Source organism: Mesoplodon mirus (assembly GCF_964341445.2).
Source record: "Mesoplodon mirus genome assembly, chromosome: X".
NCBI lineage: Eukaryota > Metazoa > Chordata > Mammalia > Artiodactyla > Ziphiidae > Mesoplodon > Mesoplodon mirus.
Window position 1 is genome coordinate 47,722,295 of NC_138981.1, and position 18,066 is coordinate 47,740,360.

At 49.9% G+C, this 18,066-nt stretch overlaps 2 protein-coding genes across 5 annotated transcripts in view; both read left to right on the top strand.

Annotated features, from left to right (window-relative positions):
- The first annotated feature begins 3,231 nt into the window (after positions 1-3,231).
- Positions 3,232-10,431, top strand: TSPYL2 (TSPY like 2). Its single transcript, XM_082610775.1, has 7 exons — positions 3,232-4,169; positions 5,440-5,517; positions 5,645-5,756; positions 5,843-5,988; positions 6,117-6,214; positions 6,543-7,381; positions 9,696-10,431. Exons 1-7 carry the CDS (start codon positions 3,366-3,368, stop codon positions 9,863-9,865), a joined length of 2,247 nt encoding a protein of 748 aa, XP_082466901.1. The 5' UTR covers positions 3,232-3,365; the 3' UTR covers positions 9,866-10,431.
- Positions 10,432-14,926: 4,495 nt separating this feature from the next.
- Positions 14,927-18,066, top strand: part of KANTR (KANTR integral membrane protein) — a 60,776-nt gene continuing 57,636 nt past the window's right edge. For all 4 annotated transcript variants that reach the window (XR_014292445.1, XR_014292446.1, XR_014292447.1 and 1 more), the window contains exons 1-2: positions 14,927-15,143; positions 15,258-15,332. The gene's annotated coding sequence lies outside the window, so the exon portion shown is untranslated. The remainder of the gene's footprint in view (positions 15,144-15,257; positions 15,333-18,066) is intronic.

The window sequence follows — 18,066 nt, forward strand, 5'->3', positions numbered from 1 at the left end:
CCTTGAGCTGAAGAGACCCCAGCTTGGCTGCATTCTCTCAAGCTGCCTCCTGGATCCCCGTGCCCCAACTCTTCTTCTTGAGGATGGAAATCTACTCCAGCCCCACCGGGGTTGATTTGGGTGCCATACAGGCAGGAGCAGCCCCCCACCCCATGGAAGTGTAGGGAGAAAGTCAAACTCTCCAGAATGGCTGGATCCCAAAGGCTGGGGTCAGAGTGGAATTCAACCCCAGAATTGTCTCCTGAGTTCATGATACTCTCCTGAAGATGAAAATTCTTTGAGGGCCTTGGTAAGTCATAGTGGTATAAACTCCAAGGCACTGTGGACTTGAGTCCATTCCTCTCTGACCTCTTGTTGTCCCCCTCAAGCCTCAGGAGCCTCAAGCCCCTCTGTGGTAACCCTTGGCCTTCTGGGCCCTCAGCCTCCAACTTCCTTGCGCTGAACAGCCCTTCCCCTCTTCCTCCCTCCACCATTACTTCCACCCCAAGTGGAGCAGACTGCAGCCAGAATCCCCAGGTGGGAGATCCCAAGCCTCCTTCCCAGGGCAGAGTCCACTCTGGGCTCCCATCGAGTCTTATGGACTGGTGAGCCAAACTGGCATTCTTTGCCTGGTCTTGCCCAAGTTCTCTGTCCCCCTCTCATCTCCTGGGAGAGAGGGAGATCTGTATTTATCCACCCCCTTTCCCTTCCCTACAGAAGCCCTTGTACTACACTCCCTCCCTACTCCAAGACAGCTCCAGAACTGGGCAAGCCTTGACCCAAGAGGGATGGAGAAGGCACTCTAGGCAGGAGAGACATTAATGAGCCTGGCTATGGAGTGGCCCTGGAAAGGCAGGCCAGAGTGGCTGAGAGGCTGGGGGTGGGGGGTACCTGTTCTCTCAGTGATAGTGATGGGGGTGCCTTTCAGGGGGTGGGGTGGGGGTAGATAGGGTACATTCAGGAGGATTTGCCTCCATTTCCTTTTTCTAACTGTGTGGATTCACCATTGGATTTTGTAAATGGAAAACTGAAATGAACAATGCTATATTGGATGTTTTCTCTTTCTGTGTGTGTGTGTGTGTGTGTGTGTATGTGTGTGTCCTGTGTGACTACATGTGGGGAGGTATGGTCAAGTGAGACAGTGTGTCTGTGTGACTTTGTTGGGGGCACTCCTGCCTGGGGCACACATGTGAGCAAATGCCTGTATGTGGAGACATATACCGTGTACGTGTGCACACATGTACACATACGCACCTAATTGAGAGGGGACAAAATAGAGTATGTGCCTGCAGCAAGAAGTAGAGTGGTCAGAGAGATGGAACTTGAAAACGGTATGTATGTATGTAGCAAGAGGGTAGACTCCCATCTCATAAGATCTTCCTCCCTTGGCCCAGGCTCTGAACATAGGGGACAGGATACTTGAGTACCCCATCTCTTTGCAAAGCCTGGAGCCCCCAGGTACCACTCCCAACTCCCGTATCAGTCTCCTCTCAAAAAGCCAGATAAGGTGTTCCTGAAAGTGGACCACCATGGAGTATGGAGACTGGGAATTGGGGATCAAACTTGGGGGGAACTATTGGGGTTAGGTAATGTCCGCCCCCCCCCACACACAAAATAATGGCTTCTGGAGGGACTGCTCAGTCTGGGATAGGAGCCCTTCGGAAGGGTCCACTGTATACAGCTCGGATTTTGGTAAGCTTTGATTAAATTCAGAGGGAGGGATGTCACGGGGCGGGGGGAACAAAAGCCTGGGAGTCTCCCCAGCCAGCCTGTTCCCTGGGCACTCAATTACTTTACTCTCAGATGCACAGAATTGAGTTGACCATACTCCTCAGTTCTTGGCACACTATATCATCATTGGTTCATATGAGGCCCTTATATTTTTTATTGTTTTGTTTTGTCCCCTTCATCACCCATCCCTGATCCCATGTCCCCTTCCACATAGGCACCCACTCTCGTGTATTTAACGTACGTCCTTCCAATCCACCGTTCATGTGTTTATTTACATATATGTGTATCTGTGGAAAATGTATGGTATTGTTACGTGTTTTAATTTACATAAACAGTATTGTACTATAAATCTTGTTCTGTTTCTTTCTTCACTCAACATTCTGTTTTTGAGAGATCCAGCCATGTTGCCGTTATGTAGACCTAATTCATTCTAGTGGTCCATCTTATACATGTATCACATTTTTCTTATTCATTCCCCTGGGTGATGGGTCTCTAGGTTGCCTCCAATCCTCTGCTACCACAACAAGCCTGCAATGGGCAGTTTCCTACATGTCTTTTAGGGGACTCCTTATTTAGAGGAGAGGAAACAAGCTCAGAGAGAGGCACTGATTTGGTTAGGGTTTAAGTGAGGAGCAGATCCTTGACACGAATCCCACACCTAAGCCAGAACCCCACCACCGTGCCTCACGAGAGACCATCCAGCTGGCTCCCCAAAATCTAAAATAGAATTAAAAACAGCGTACACTGAGGAAATGGAAAGGAAAGGATGGGAAGGAGAAGTATGGAGTCGATGAACACATAGAAAGTCCTAGAAAGATCTAGCAGATGAACTGAATCACTATCATTTTCATGACGCAGAGGAAGTTACGTTTTTTGGTGCGATTATTATTGCTAGAGCTATTTTGCAGAAATGGGGAACGCCACGTCAAAACCTGGCCCCAAACCAAAGACCCTCGATTTCTAAACCCCAGGCTCCTTGAGTGCCCCCTGAGCCGCGAGGAGCCGCCTCCGAGTTCGCCGCCGCAGGGGCGAAAGCAAGGGCTGGGGCAGGGGCAGATTTAAGAAGTGCGTAGTTGCTGACGGGGAGGGGAGAGGAGGGGGAGAACGACAGCGAGGCTCTCGAGTCTATCTGAGCACATCCTGCTCACTGATTGCGCTTGTTTTTTGTTTTGCGTTTGGGTCTTCAGAACCACTGGTACTTCTCCCATTGGATAAGACATCGGCAGGCTGAGGTAAAGGGTCTTCTTCCCTTCAGCTCTCCCCGAGGCCAATCGTCCGGCACCGTCTATAAGGTCGCTAAGGGAGGTGGCCCGGTGATTGGTGGGCCCGAGGGTAGCCAATGGGAAAGTGATGAGGTGCGGTGTTGGCAAGCAGATTGCGTGCGAGCGGGCAGGGGCGGGGGGGCCGCGAGAGCCGCCGCGGCGGTTGGCAGCCAATGGAGAGGCGGGATGGCCCTGGCGTCAGCTAGGGGGCGGGGTCTGGCGCTTGGCGCGGAGGGAGTAGGGCAGGCGCTGTGGGAGGGAGCGCCAGAGCGAGGCTGAGAGCAGAGCTCGTCTCGTGAGGCGCGGCTCTGCCTCAGGTGTGACAGACATCGGCGGCCTGGCTGAGAGCGAAGGGGCGAGCGCGAGCCCCTGAGCTGTGCGAACGCGGTCACCATGGACGGCCCGGATGAGGGGCCTCCGGCCAAGGCCCGCCGCCTCAGTAGCTCCGAGACCCCTCAGAGCGAGCTGCTGCCGCCGCCGCCGCCGCCGCCGCCACCTCTCTTGCGCCTGCCCCTGCCTCCACCTCAGCAGCGCCCGAGGCTCCGGGAAGAAACCGAGGCGGCACAGGTGCTGGCTGACATGAGGGGGGTGGGACTGGGCCCCGCTCTGCCCCCGCCGCCGCCCTATGTCATTCTGGAGGAGGGGGGGATCCGCGCGTACTTCACCCTGGGGGCTGGGGGTCCCGGCTGGGAGCCCGCGATCGAGTCAGGGTACGGGGAGGCGCCCCCTCCCACAGAGGGCCTGGAAACGCTTTCTCCCTCGGAGGTTTCTGGGGAAAGCCTGGAGATTGACTTCCAGGTGACGGAGCCCAGCAGCTTTGCAGGAGAGAAGGCCCTAGAAACCTGTAGCGCAGGGGGGCGGGGGTACCAGAGGTTAGCCGGTCCAAGGGGGAGGGAAGAGACCGTCATCATCGTGGAAGACGACGACGAGGATGAAAAGGAAAGTGTGAGGAAGAGGAGGAGGAGGAGGAAGAGGAAGCCCAGGAAGGTGAAGAGGGAAAGCCGAGAGAAGAATGCCGAGAAGATAGAGTGCATCCTGCAGGCGCTGGAAAACATTCAGCTGGACCTGGAGGCGGTGAATATCAAGGCGGGCAAGGCCTTCCTCCGTCTCAAGCGCAAGTTCATCCAGATGCGAAGACCCTTCCTGGAGCGCAGAGATCTCATCATCCAGCATATCCCAGGCTTCTGGGTCAAAGCAGTATCCTTGTCATCTATATTCATGGGCCAGGAGCCCATGACCAGAAATGGGGGGCGGTGGGGGGGGGAGGGACAGGCTGGGTGAAAGGGTGTGGGGGCGGGCCCCTATTGGAAGAATGACGAGGTCTGGTGGAGGAGGGATGGAAGGAGTGTGGCAAAACATCAGAGAAGCTGGACTGGAGATGGTGAAGGGGGGAGGGGGGCACACAGCATAAAAATCGGACCACAGATGGGAAAGGGAGAGAGGAGGAGCATAGCATAAAAGAAAATGGATCACAGACGGTGAAAGGGGGAGGATAGTAGAGGGGCACACAGCAGAAAAATTGGACCAGAGATGGTGAAAGGAGGAGGGGAGGGTCACACAGAAGATAAACTGACTCAGAGACAGTGAAGAGGGAGGAGAAGGGCACACAGCAGAGAAATGGCCCAGAAAGGGTGCCCAAGTCACACATGGCTGTGCAAGCCTAGGTCTCTGGTTAGATACTAGGCAGAGCCCAATCCTGGCTGGAGAGGAGGGGGCTAGAAAGGGGCTGGAGCCCTGAAGGAACAGGAGAAGGAGTACCTAGGAATGGAGAGAAAGGAGTTAAATGAAGGAAAGGGAAAAATAACAAGAATTCACTATTGGTGATAAGCTTATCTCCAGGGGACCATGCAACATGTTAGGAACACATGGATTTAACATCCTAATAGAATTATATGGACACAGACCCTTGGCACTCTCATACAAAGTATCACATGATCACAGGCCCTCAGTACCCAGGCACAGTATTATGTGGCCACAGGTCCTCAGTACACAGACCATAGCATCACCTGGACACAAACCCTCAGACTCAGATACACAACATGTGGACACAGACCCATAACACCCAAATATATATAACATCATGTGATGACAGGCCCTCAGCAACCAGATATAGCACCATTTGCACATGGGCCTTCAGCCCCCCGACACACAATGTCTTGTGAACACAAGCCCTCAGCACCCAGAGACACAACATCACTTGGACATAGACTCCCAGCACCCAAACACACGGCAAATATGAACCATGGCAAAGCCACTTAATACAGAGGTTTGACATTTTATAAACATAGGCTCTTACCACACAGACAGTATCATGGGAATAAAAGTATGGGTCATGTCCCATTGACCACAGAAGGAATTCTCCTGCTCCAGCCTCTCTTTTGTTCTGCCCTGCCTAGCCCTGACTGGCCTTCCTTCCCTCCTTCTCATTGAACAGTCACTCCTTGACCTAAACTGCTCCCTCCATCAGTTCCTCAACCACCCCAAAATTTCAATCTTGATCAACCAACGCGATGAAGACATTTTCCGCTACTTGACCAATCTGCAGGTCAGGCCAAAGAGATATCTTTTCTACCAGGACCGGGCAAGGAATCTGGTCCTTGGAGGTGAGGGGAGGTTGGGTGGGAGGGGTCACGGTGTGGTGGGAATTCCACCATTACCCCCATTCTGAGCAGGTACAGGATCTCAGACATATCTCCATGGGCTACAAAATGAAGCTGTACTTCCAGACAAATCCCTACTTCACAAATACGGTGATCGTCAAGGAGTTCCAGCGCAGCCGCTCGGGTAAGAGGCAGTCCCAGAGCAAATTCATGCCCCCCGCCCCATCTGTCCTTGTCCAGCGCTCTCTCTATAGCCTCCTTTCCCCGCAGGCCGGCTGGTGTCTCACTCCACCCCAATTCGTTGGCACCGGGGCCAGGAACCTCAGGCCCACAGGCACAGGAACCAGGATGCCAGCCACAGCTTCTTCAGCTGGTTCTCAAACCATAGCCTCCCAGAGGCTGACAGGATTGCTGAGGTGGGGCCCCTCCTGGCATTGCCAGGGAAGGCCTTGCTAGCTTGCCCCTGAGTGCGTGGGGTATTGGGAGTAGGCTCTGTGACTTGTACTCATAGCTCTGTTCTCCCTTCCCCCATCTCTTTCAACAGATTATCAAGAATGACCTGTGGGTTAACCCCGTGCGTTACTACATGATGGGAGAAGGGGGCTACAGGGCAAGCAGAAAGAAGCAAGAAAAGGAAGAAAGGTGATGGTGGGGGTTGGTGGCTGAGAGGTGGTTTGTTAGGGGTGGGGCAAAGACTAGGCTAGTGTCACACAGTATTTGTAGAGCCAAAAGGGACCTTTGAGATAATCCAGTCCACTATGTTTTACAAGTGGGGAGTGATGCCCAGAAATGGGGTGTGATCGGCCTGAGGTTATGTAGTCAGGGGCAGAAATGGGACTCTCCCCACCTAGCCTCGTCCCTGGGAACCCCTGTAGCCTACTGCCTCCCCAGTTACTTACCGCCTTTCAGTGTCTGCTCTGGGTACACCACCTCCCACCAGCCCTATACTCAACCCCAGGCTTCCCCACAGTAAAAACAGGGATGAATATGAGGTGGTGATCATGGAAGACTCCGATGACTATCACATCATGGAAGACATTACTGGAGAGACCTCAGACAGTGATGGTATCACCGACAATGAGACCATTCATGACATCAAGATCTCTGACTTCATGGAGACCACTGACTGCTTCGAGACCACTGACAACGAGATAACTGACATCAGCGAGAGCCTCTGTGACAGCGAGTGCCCTGACCACAATGAGAGCATTGGCAGTGAGACCACTGACAACGAGAGCCCCGATGACAACGAAACCACTGATAACAATGAGAGTGCTGATGACAACGAGACCACTGACAACAATGAGAGTACCGATGACAACAATGAGAATCCTGATGACAACAATGAGAACCCCAATGACAACAGTGAGAACCCTGAAGACAACAACACTGATGACAGTGAAGAGAACCCTGATGACAACGAAGAGAACACTGATGATAATGATGAGAACGCTGATGGTGAGGAGAACCCCAATGGTGATGACGAGAACCCCAAAGGTGGCAACCACAGCAGCAACGGCAGCAACCAGGACAGCAGCGACAGTGACAATGGAGACAACGACGGCAGTGATATTGAAGATAATGATGGCAACGAAGGTGACAATGAAGGTAGCGATGATGATGGCAATGAAGGTGACAATGAAGGCAGCGATGATGACGACAGAGACATTGAAGACTATGAGAATGACCTTGAAGACTCTGACAAGGATCACCATAACAGCGCCAACCAGGATGACTATGAGGACGAGGTAGAGAACATCTCCGTAGAAGAATCATCAGTGGAGGAAGAAGAGGAGGGCAGTGAGGAAGGTGAGCTAGACCCTCACCTCTTGTCTTACCTCCTTTCTCTTCTCTCAGAGAAAATCTGCCCATGGTCAGAGTATCAAGGCATGAGCACAATCTGCTCTTGTAGAGAAAAGAAAAAAGCATTCTGAGTAAGTTTTTAAACAGAGCAAAGTCAGGGAACATTTAGCTCACAAATGTAACAACAGCAAAACAAATTTCAATTCTTGGTGATGGGTAGATAGGTTGTAACAGAGCACAAGACAAATGAAGCAGAGAGAAGAGATAGGAGGCAGTGGGTGATATACTAAGTAAGACAGGTTCTCACACAGAGAGAGGGGAAAAAATGGCAAACATGTTGCAATACAGCACACTCTGTACCCAGCCCTGGCCTTCTGGGAACTCCCATGCTTGTCTGGGGGGCTGGGGGTGAAGTGAACAGTGTGCTCAGTGAGTCCAGAGGAGGGAGGAGCTAATTCTATCTCCAGAATCAAGAAGGAGAGAACTAGAGAAAAGAAGTGACATTTGAATTGGAGGCTGCCTTCACATTAAGGAGCATTATGGGGCATTCTTGGTGGAAGGGATCACATGAAAAAGAACCTGGAAGGGTGAAAATGCATGGTATGTTGGGCAGGGTTTCCCAAATTGTCATCTGAGGACCCTTCACTGGTTCCAAAAGCTGCTCACAAAAAGGTTCAGTGGTCAAATATGTTGGGGAAATACTGCATACAATAATATCCTTATGTAGAGTCACATGTACATTGGCACCTTAAAGGCTCTGATAAGTCCTGCTCTAAGAAACCTATTTAAACATTGTGGAAGTCAGCATTTCCCAAACATCTTGATCACAAAGGCCATTGTTCACTGCCCACGAAAGAATACATTTTGGGAAATGCTGAAGAAGGGTTGGATATGGGGGGTTGAGAGAGAAGGCGGTATTTAAGGTGACTGCTAGGTTTGGTTCTGGCCTGGATGACTGGCCAAAGGAAGCACCATTTCCTGGGATGGGGAAGGGCGTGGTGGTGGGATTGATGGGATGCAGGGAGGAACATGGAGTTGGAAGGGCTTGTTGGACATAAGGTATTGGGTGGCTTAGAGGCAGGTGGTTGGTGATATGCCTGGGAAGTCAGAAATTGTAAAGAAAGGAGATGAGCCAGAGCAGAATCCTACCTCTGGATTCTGGGGCCAGTTAACATTAATTGGGTCCAATTAACATTAATGAAGTATTTACTATGTGCCAGGCACTATTCTAAATTGTTTTCTTGCTTTGACTAATTTAATCCTCACAGCAACTCTTACGAGGTAGGTACTACTAATCCTCCTTTTATAGATGGGGAAACTGAGGCTCTGAGAGGGTAGAGTTAGGAGGAGCACTAGGTCGTGGAACATTCTAAGAAGGAGGGGATTGTCACCGGTGTCCAGTGCTCCTGAAAGGTCAAGTAAAATGAGGACTTGGATGTGTCCATTGGATTGGGGGCTGAATAGATCATCTGTGACCTTGGCAAGAGTAGTTTCAATGGATTGGTGGGGGTAGAGCCAGACCACAGTAGGAATGGGGAGGGAATGAACAGGGGTTAAGGCAGTAGAGTCAAACCTTGGCTAGGAAGGGGATGGCAGAAGGCAGACAGGGGATGTGTTTGAGCCTGGCTGTAGGCAGGCAGATGGAGGAGAGGCAGGCCCCTGGGGTAGGTGGAAGGTGCAGGAAGGCCAACCACTCTTGGGGGTTTTGGCCATGGGATCCCTGGCAAACTTCCATTGAGGGCACTGAGGAAGGAGGAATTGATGGAGCGAGTAGACACAATCTAGACATATTTCTAGGTAGGGAAACGGAGGGAATTGCTGGCCCCATCCCCTCCTACTCGGTGGCATCTCTTCTTTCAGAGAAGGGGAGGCAGAATTATCTGTACAACCCTAGGGTGGGAGCCGGGGTGGGGAATTGGGCTGCAGAAGACAGACTGAGGCCTATTTGGATCAGACTGGGGAGAGAGAGGGAGGGAGCTGCCTCTGGATGAACAGAAGTTTTATTCAGCTGAGGTCAGAGCTCAGGAAGAGACACACATTGCATACAGGGGGTGAAAAAGCTACTTTCAGAGATGTGTCAATTTTGATAGGACAGAGGCATCCCACTCTGCCTTCCTGCTTCCCTCCCACTCGCCCTTACTTTCTGGACTTGAGTTCACACAGGCTTGGTTGCTTGTTCCAAGCAGAGGCTTTTGGTGAATGGTCCCGCCCCTCAAAAGCCCTGACTATGGGCTCTGTTCCCTGTTAAGAGTGACATCTACCTGTCCACCTAACCATCCTCCTCCGTTTTCCCCTCCTTACTTCTCTCTCCCCTGTACAGGCAGTGAGCAAGAAGGTGAGGACAGTGATGATGAGGAAGGAAGCGAGGAGGAGGAAGGAATTGAAGAAGACTCAGAAGGAGGGGAAGACTCAGAAGACTCCGACATGGAGGAGGTGCTTCAGGTCCCAAACCCTTGGGCCAACCCGGGGAAGAGGGGCAAAACGGGATAAATGTCTTACCCTTGCGAGGGCTGCCTCTGTATTTCCCTGTTTGCCCATTTCCCTGTTTACTTTATTTCCCTATTTCCCCTGCCCCATTTGCCCTCCCTATCAGCTAGGGCCGAGCGGCCCCATATTGCACTTCTGGGGGATGACTGACTTCGTACACGGGTTTAAAGTTTATTTTTATGGTTTAGTAATTGCAGAGTTCTTATTTTGGGGGGAGGGAAAGGGGGATTCCCCCTTCCTTTTGGCCCTCTTCTCCCGCAGGCTTCTGTGTGCTGCTAAACGTATTTATTGTGATGCCTTGGTCAGGGCCCCTCTATCCCCCTCCTCGTGCTGTGTGGAGTGGACACCCTTGATCCCAAAGCGGGGAGGGCCGCTGTGGCCTTGGGGGTCTCTGCCGCCACCCTGTTCTCCCGTCTCTCTCTTTCCCTCCATCCCTCGCCCCTCCCCGCTGTGCCCGCTAGCCCGCCTCGGTGTCTATGCAAGGCCGCTTCGCCATTGCGGTATTCTGGTCCCCCTCCCCCAGAAGTCCCGCCTCGTTCCCTGTGAACCCTGGTAATCCTAATAAAATTCTGAGCAAATTCAGAGTGCTGCTTCGAGTCTTTTGTCCCACCCGGTGCGCGGTCCCCAGCAGCCAGTCTCCCTTCCCACAGGCCCGCAAGTAGCCGCCTCGTCTACGCAGTGGCCAGCAAGATGGTAGTTGCTGGGGGTGGGGGTGGCTGGCTGGGGGCGAGCTCCGCGGGACCGCAGAAATGTTGCGTCAGGCCAATGCGGACCATCCTGGCCAATGGCAGGGCGAGGCCGAGGAAGCCCCTCCCTCTCTAGGCGGCCGCAGCAGACCCAGGCAGGTAGCGAACAGCATCCCACGCCTTCCTCTCCGCGCACGCGCACAGGAACGCCCTGGGCCCTAGAACATCCATTTATTCAGTGATTCATCTTTTTATTTATCGTGCGTCAAACCTTTCCTCGGGCCTAGTATGAGCTAAGTGTGGGGGAGCCAGAGGAATCCATTTTTCTTGTTCGCATGTAGTTAAATAAAAATGATATCGGTCGGGACTTCACAATCCAGTAATGCCGGAGTGCTCTCTCGTCTTAGGAAGCGGGTGCAGGATCCCTGGAGCTGGACCTGGGAGAGAAGGCAAGAAAAGGCAGCCCAGGCTGGGGAGCTTGCATAGAGATAAAAGAAAAGCAAAGGAAAATTACTATGTAGCTGTGTGACCGGGGGTGGGGGGGTGGTCGGGAGTTGAGCATCTGAAAGGCCCAGTGGCTTTAAATTTTGGGTACAGTAACTTTATTTCCACGGACACCAGAAAAACCTCCCAGATTCTTTCTGGATCATAACGATAATTTACACAGACATCCGGGTATGTCTTCTGTAATATACCTCCCGAACTTTCCATCCAACGCCCTTACTTTGCTGGAAGTCTTCAGGCTCGGTCAGATTTGCGTTTTACAGAATGCCCTCTGCTGGCTGCCCGGAGCATGGATTGGAGGGAGGGAGAGCAGTGAGGAAGCTGACGCTATACCTAAGGTGAGAGTGGCGTGATGGGGGCAATATGGAAGGTTTTTCAAATAAATTTTTTCTTTTAGAAGTTTTAGATTTACAGACTTATCGCAAAGGTAATACAGAGAGTGTCCATATACCCTACAGCTAGTTTCCCCTATTGTTAACATCTTACATTAGTATGATACATGTGTCACAACTGATGAAGAAATATCAATAGATTATTATTAACTAAATTCCATATTCTGTTCAGATTTCCTTAGTTTTTACCAAATTTCCTTTTTCTGTTCCAGGATGCCATCCAGGACACAACATTACATTTAATCATCATGTTGCCATAGACTTCTCTTGGCTGTGACAGTTTCTCACACTTTTCTTGTTTTTGATGACCTGGAGTCATCAACATTTGAGGACTACTAGTCAGGTATTTTGCAGAATGTCCCTCAACTGGGATTTGTCTGATGTTTTCCTCATGATTAGACTGGGGTTATGGGTTTGGGAAAGGAAGACCACAGAAATAAAGTACCATTCTCTTCGTATCCTATCAAGGGTACATGCTATCGATATGCCTTATCACTGTTGATATTAACTTGATCACCTGGCTTAGGTAGTATATGTCAGGTTTCTCCACTGTAAAATTACCCCATTCCCCCACCTTCCATACTGTACTCTTTGGAAGGAAGCCACTAAGTGTAGCCCGTGCTTAGGGAGTGGGGAGCTATCTTCCAACTCCTCGAGGGGGAAGTATCTACATAAATTAATTGGAATTCTCCTGTACGAGAAATGTGTGTATTCTGTGATTTTAAGATGATGGAATCAACAGGCTTTAGATATAGGAAGAGAGGGATTGAGAGAAGTCAGGGATGACTGCCAGGTTGCTGTGGGACCTCCTCTGTGAAATGGTTGGAATACCAGATCTTGGACATACTCCAGATTCTGATGAATGTTTTGGGGAGAGCATGGAAGCTTGGATGCCTCTGGTTCTGACCTGGGACCACACTGTCAGAAGTGGATAGAGGAGACTCTGGCTCAGAAAGGAGAACATCTTGCCCCAGGGCCAGAGCTGAGAGTGCAGGATGCTGAGTCAAGGCATCTTGTGCAGAGGGAAGAGACACCTATGTGCAGTATCTGGAGCCAGTCCCAATGAGCATGTGATGAAGTGGAGGGGCAGGGGAAGCAGGAGGGGCAAAGGACCTGGAGTGGGCCAGGAAGAGGTCAGCTTGGCAAGAGGATCCCAGTCAGTTCAAGAGACAGACGGCCTGGGTATCCTTGCCTCAATATACTCTGGCTCACAACGTGACTTCCTCACCCTCTATAGAGGGTCTCAGTTTTCCCATCTGCAAATAGGCTAATCATGCTGGGGGATCAGCCCAGGAGAAGCAACCAGCCTAAGATCCCAAGATGGAGTCTAGCCTTGAAGCAGACCTCTGAAGCCTGGCCTTCATCATGCTCTTACCTGATTCCTCTCTGTTTCTCTAATCAAATCCCTAGCCCCTCATCCTGGCATTTGAGGCCCCTCTTCACCCACCCTGTTAGAGAGGGCCTCTGACTTCAGGGACACTGTTAGGACCCGAGTATGGGATTCTAATATAGCTGGCCAGGATGCTCATGTCCTGGACTGAGGCATGGGAGGAGAAGATGTTCTTTGCCTAGGGTGACATCTTTTCCCTGTGCCCTCACTCCTCAGTGTGTGGTGTGGCTTCAGGTCCTGCCTAGTCTGGTCCTCCAAAAGGGAAGACTCTCCTAGAAGGTCTTTAAGGTCACATCCAACTCCAAAATACAGTCTTTGCTGAAGACCAGTGAAGACAGGCCCTTTTGCTGGGACCCCAAACAGAAACCAGGAGGAGAATGAGGAGTCATCGGCCCAATGTGCCCCGGGGCCTTTCCCATGCTGAAGCTACTTGTCTTTGTATCCTTCACAACTCACCCAACTCCCCCGGAGCAGAGGGCCCTGCTCCTGAGGGTAAGGTTCCAAGGACTTCCTGGGGCCAGACCTTAAAAGTACCACCCACTTCTGTGAATAAAAGCAGATTGGCAGGGACAAAACTAGATTCAGGAAACTAGATCCCTCTTTCTTTGGTGATCAAAAAGGCCATCAGTGGCTCCCTCAGTTGGGGGTGTGGAGGATCCTGTTTTTCATTAGGAAGCACCCTATTTTTCATTCAGTAAACATTACTGAGCACCTGCTGTGTGCCTGATAGAAACTCGGTGATAGGACTACAACAAGGAAACATGAATAGACCAAGTCTTTGTCCCCCTGGAGCCCAGAGTTGAAGACGAGTGTTCTTAACATTTTTTGTGTGCCATGGACCTGTTTGGTGATCTGGTGAAGCCTATGCATCTTTTCTCAGAAAACAATATCTTTTGAATGCATAAAATAAAATTACCTAGAGCCACAAAATATTGACTATATTGAAAAATAGTTACTAAAATATGGAAAAGCAAATATGTTATATGATCCTTGTGAGATCTAATGGAGAGTCTAATGACAATCATGATTTTGAGATAGAGATGAGATTACATGATATTTCAAGAAATGTATAACATCTATAATATGATATAAAAATCTCTGTGATTTCTATTAGTGACAGTCACAGGTACTATCACTATTATACTATGGTGAGTTACATTCTTTACTGAAAAGATGCTAAATTTCAATTAGAGGAGAGTGAAAACAAAGATGTAACTTTTTTCCCATCCAAATTCATGAACCCCTCTAAACCCTGTCCCTGGACTGGATTGGAGGGAGATCTGTGAACCCAAATTAAGAAACCCTGGTAATAGGAAGGGCCTTCCTGTATCTTCTTTCTTCTTAAACCCCTTTCGTTTGGAGGACAGAAGCCTGGGTTTTCTGCTGGGTCTTATTGCTGTGTGACCTCAAGCCAAACAGTTTGCCTCTCTGGGCCGTAGTTCCCTAAGTCTGACACAACGGCAAAGGCAAGAATTGGGAGGGGAGACCTTAATTATTTATGCTCCAGGCAATTAATTTATGTTCTCTCATTGAATCCTCCATTGAATGAATGGCATTTTCAGGAAAGATTTTTTTAAATTATCTTCCCATTTCAAAGATGGTTAAACTGAGGTTCCAAGCGAGGCTGTCACTCGACCAATGTCTTAATCAGTAAGTAGCAGGGGCTGGTGGGTGACTGGACAGACCCCTATAACCACCTCATCCTCCAGGGATAAAACTAGGAACTACCTTCACTTTGAGCGAGAGAAACCTGGCTCAGAAATCCCTGCAGGTGGGGGTAAGCTATGGAAAACTGGGGGCAGAGTCGTGTCTCTTAGCGGAGCGGTGGCTTACGCAAGGTGGCTTACGGAGAATAAGACGCCAAAATGCCGCGCGCCTCCGATTGTCCTGTGACTCGCGCCAGGCCTCACTTTGGGGTTCGCGCCTGCGTGCTCCCAACTAACCGCCCGAAGACCTGTCGAATGGACTGGCAAAAAGCGATGAAGAACCTCCTCCTGGCCAATCTTATTAAAGGGCGGGCTTGGCTTATAAGCCAATCAAAGACCCCCAAAGGGGCGGGTTTTCCTCGGCCTGGATCCTGGCTTGGGGGGTAAAAATAAAGTGTGTCCATCTCCAGCCAATCCCAGGGAAGACAGGAGAGCACTCCTCTAATGGGAGTCTGGAGCCGTCGGTAGCGGTGGCGGCCTGCGACCCCGCTAGTGCTCCAGCAAGCGGGAGGCACGCGTCCGGTGCATTCGCGAGATCCAGCTGCCGGTCCCTGGAATCTACTCGCGCGAGGCAGCGGCTGCACCAACGGCCCGAGGTTCCCGGTAAGACGCTGTAAAGAACGGGGGGTGGAGGACGCGGTGGGAAAGACGCCGGGCCGGAGCGCGTGAGGGGTGGGACCTGAGCGAGCTTTTACCTGGGCGGCCTCTCAACCCTAGGTCAGCGGGTTGCGGAGTATCGTGCGGGTAGCAAGGGGAGGGCGAGTGCTCCTGCGGCCCCCAGACGGCAACCAGGTGAGTACCCTGCGGAGCCCACCGCCCATGCCCACCCTCCGCGCTCCCCCCATTCCTGTCTCTTGGGAAACGGTGTACTGTGCAGGTCTGCAGCTCACGTGATCGTCTGCTTGCGTGTCTGTAAGTCTTCGTCTGTCTCTCCCTCTCTGCCCACCCCACTCCCCCTTCCTCTGTCTCTATCTCCATCTTTCTGTCTGTTTGTCTCTATCTTTCTGTCTGGCTCCCTCTCTGAGACATAGTAGACCGCCCAGACCTATAAGGCTGAATTCTGACCCAACCAGTTAAAACTAGCTGTAAGACCTTGAGCCTCACCCAGCTGGGCCTCAGTTTCCCCATCTGTTAAATGAGAGTCTAATAATCTCCTCCTGAGACAATACAGTGCATCACTTTGCCCAGCGCCTGGCCCCTTGAAAAGTTTCAATAAATAATGACAGTTATGATTGAAAAGAATATAGTCTCTCTTGGCTTTTGGCTTTATTTTCTCCCTGTCTGTCTCTGACCCTCCCCCCACCCCAATTGGTTCTTCTTTCTGAATGCTTCTGTCTTTCTCTGTTATTGCTTTTCCTCTTTCTGCCTCTTTCCCATCCCTAAACAGGTTAGAGGTGCATTGTTTATAGCAATGAGCTTGGCCTGAGAGTTCCTATGAGCTTAGTCTGGGGTTCTTGTCTGTTCTGGGGGTAAAAAAATGGAGCTGGCCTTAGGCTGCTTCTGGCCTCATTGAGGAGACAACCCTCTTTGTTCCCCACCCTACTGTGTTAAACAGGTGAGAACCCCCCCCCACCAGGGTGGGGAGCAGCTTAGATGAAAAAGTGGATCAGGCCCTTATCCTGTATCATGTTAGTCTCCACAAGAAGATCAGAGACCAGGGGTCTCCTAATTACATTCCCATATAGCCCTGGAATTGACCAGGCCTCTGGAACTCACCTTCAGTCATCAGCAAAATCCCCTTCATTCTCTCCCTGGTTTCTGAATAGTCCTGTTGTTTTCTTGCCATGCCTTAGTGGTTCTCATACCTTTTGAACACAGCACTCCATTTTTATGATGTATGTTTTGCAACATCTCTTTCACTGTTCTGAATTGAAGTGCATAGATAATAGAATCTGTCTACACACATAATTCCCCCCCAAACCGATATAATGTCTGATTCAATATAAGGGAGAAGTAAAGGAAAAGTAATTTATAATAAAACAATATGTATTTCAATATGTAAAGGCTGGGATATAATTCCACTAGAAGACATAATGAAATGGTCTTGCACATACGATGCTTGTACCTGGGAGTGTGACAGCTACTCTGTGACTCAGAAACCATGGATAGGGTGATGCGATTTTCCTAGATGATGAACAATTCTTCATAAGGTTCTAAACAAAACAAAATGCAATCTTCCCTCAATTTATATGGTTGTTGAATTACTGTAAAAGTCATTATATATTAAAATCCATGATCTGGCTCCCATAACCTCTCTGACCTTATCTCCTACCACTCTCACCATTTTCTCCCTCTCTTTCACCCATCCTGACCTCCTCTAGACTACTTGAACATATGAGGCACACATCCACCTCAGGGGCTTGTACTAGGCCATCCCTTGTACCTAGAACGCTTCCCCCCCACCAATATCCACAGAGCTCATGCCCTCACCTCCTTCAGGCCTCTACTCAGATGTCACTGTCTCAGTGAGGCCTACCCTGACCATCCTGTTTAAAATTGCAACTCTCCCCAGCACACACCCTGATCTGTTTTTTCAATAGTGCTCCTCACTCTCTTACATAATATATCTTACATCTTTATTATGTTTGTTGTTTATTGTTTGACTCTCCCACTGGACTGTAAACTCCAGAAGGGCAGAGATCATTGTCTTTTTTGTGCCTTGATGTATCCCTATTACCTAAAACAGTGCTTGGACACAGTAGGCTCTCTCAATAAATGTTTGTTGAATGAATGAATGAACACGTTTTTCACCTACATGATTGTCTGGTGGAACATTCTAAAGTCCTGTGGGATGCAGTATGATTCTTTGCTGTGTGGAGCTGTCTTGTGCACTGCAGAATGCTGAGCATCCCTGGTTAATGCCCACTAAATGTCACTATAATCTCCAATTATTGTGACAGTCAAAAATGTCTCTGAAACACCCCTTGACTGTCTATTCAATCCCCCACTGAGAACCACTGCTTGAATAGAAATCTGGCTTTCCCCTGAGCACTCGGCTCCCCCAGCAGCCTCCTCATACCCCTCCTGCCAGGAGGCCAGGACATGGGGGTAGGTGTCCTCACTCTATATGTCCTTCCCAGACATTTTCTCTCCCTCCTCCTTAAACACTCTGGTTTTTCAGAATTAAAATTTTTAATTTTTAATAATTTCAGACTTTTAAAAAATTATAAAAATAGTACAAAGAATTCCTGTATATCCTTCACTTACATTCCCCAAATGTGAAGAAATTATACAACTACAGTTCAATGATCAAAATTAGGAAATTAGCATTGGTACAATACTCTTAATGAAAGTACAGAACCTATTTGAATTTCATCAGTTTTTCCACTAATATAATTTTTCTATTCTAGGATCTAATTCAGAATCCCACACTGTGTTTAGTAGTCATATCTCCTTAGGCACTTTTAATCTGGTACAGTTCTTTAGTCTTTCTTTGTCTTTCATGACTTTGATACTTTTGAAGAGTCCTGGCCAGCTATTTTATAGAACTTGGGTTTGTCTGATGTGCCCTCGTGATTACAGTTAA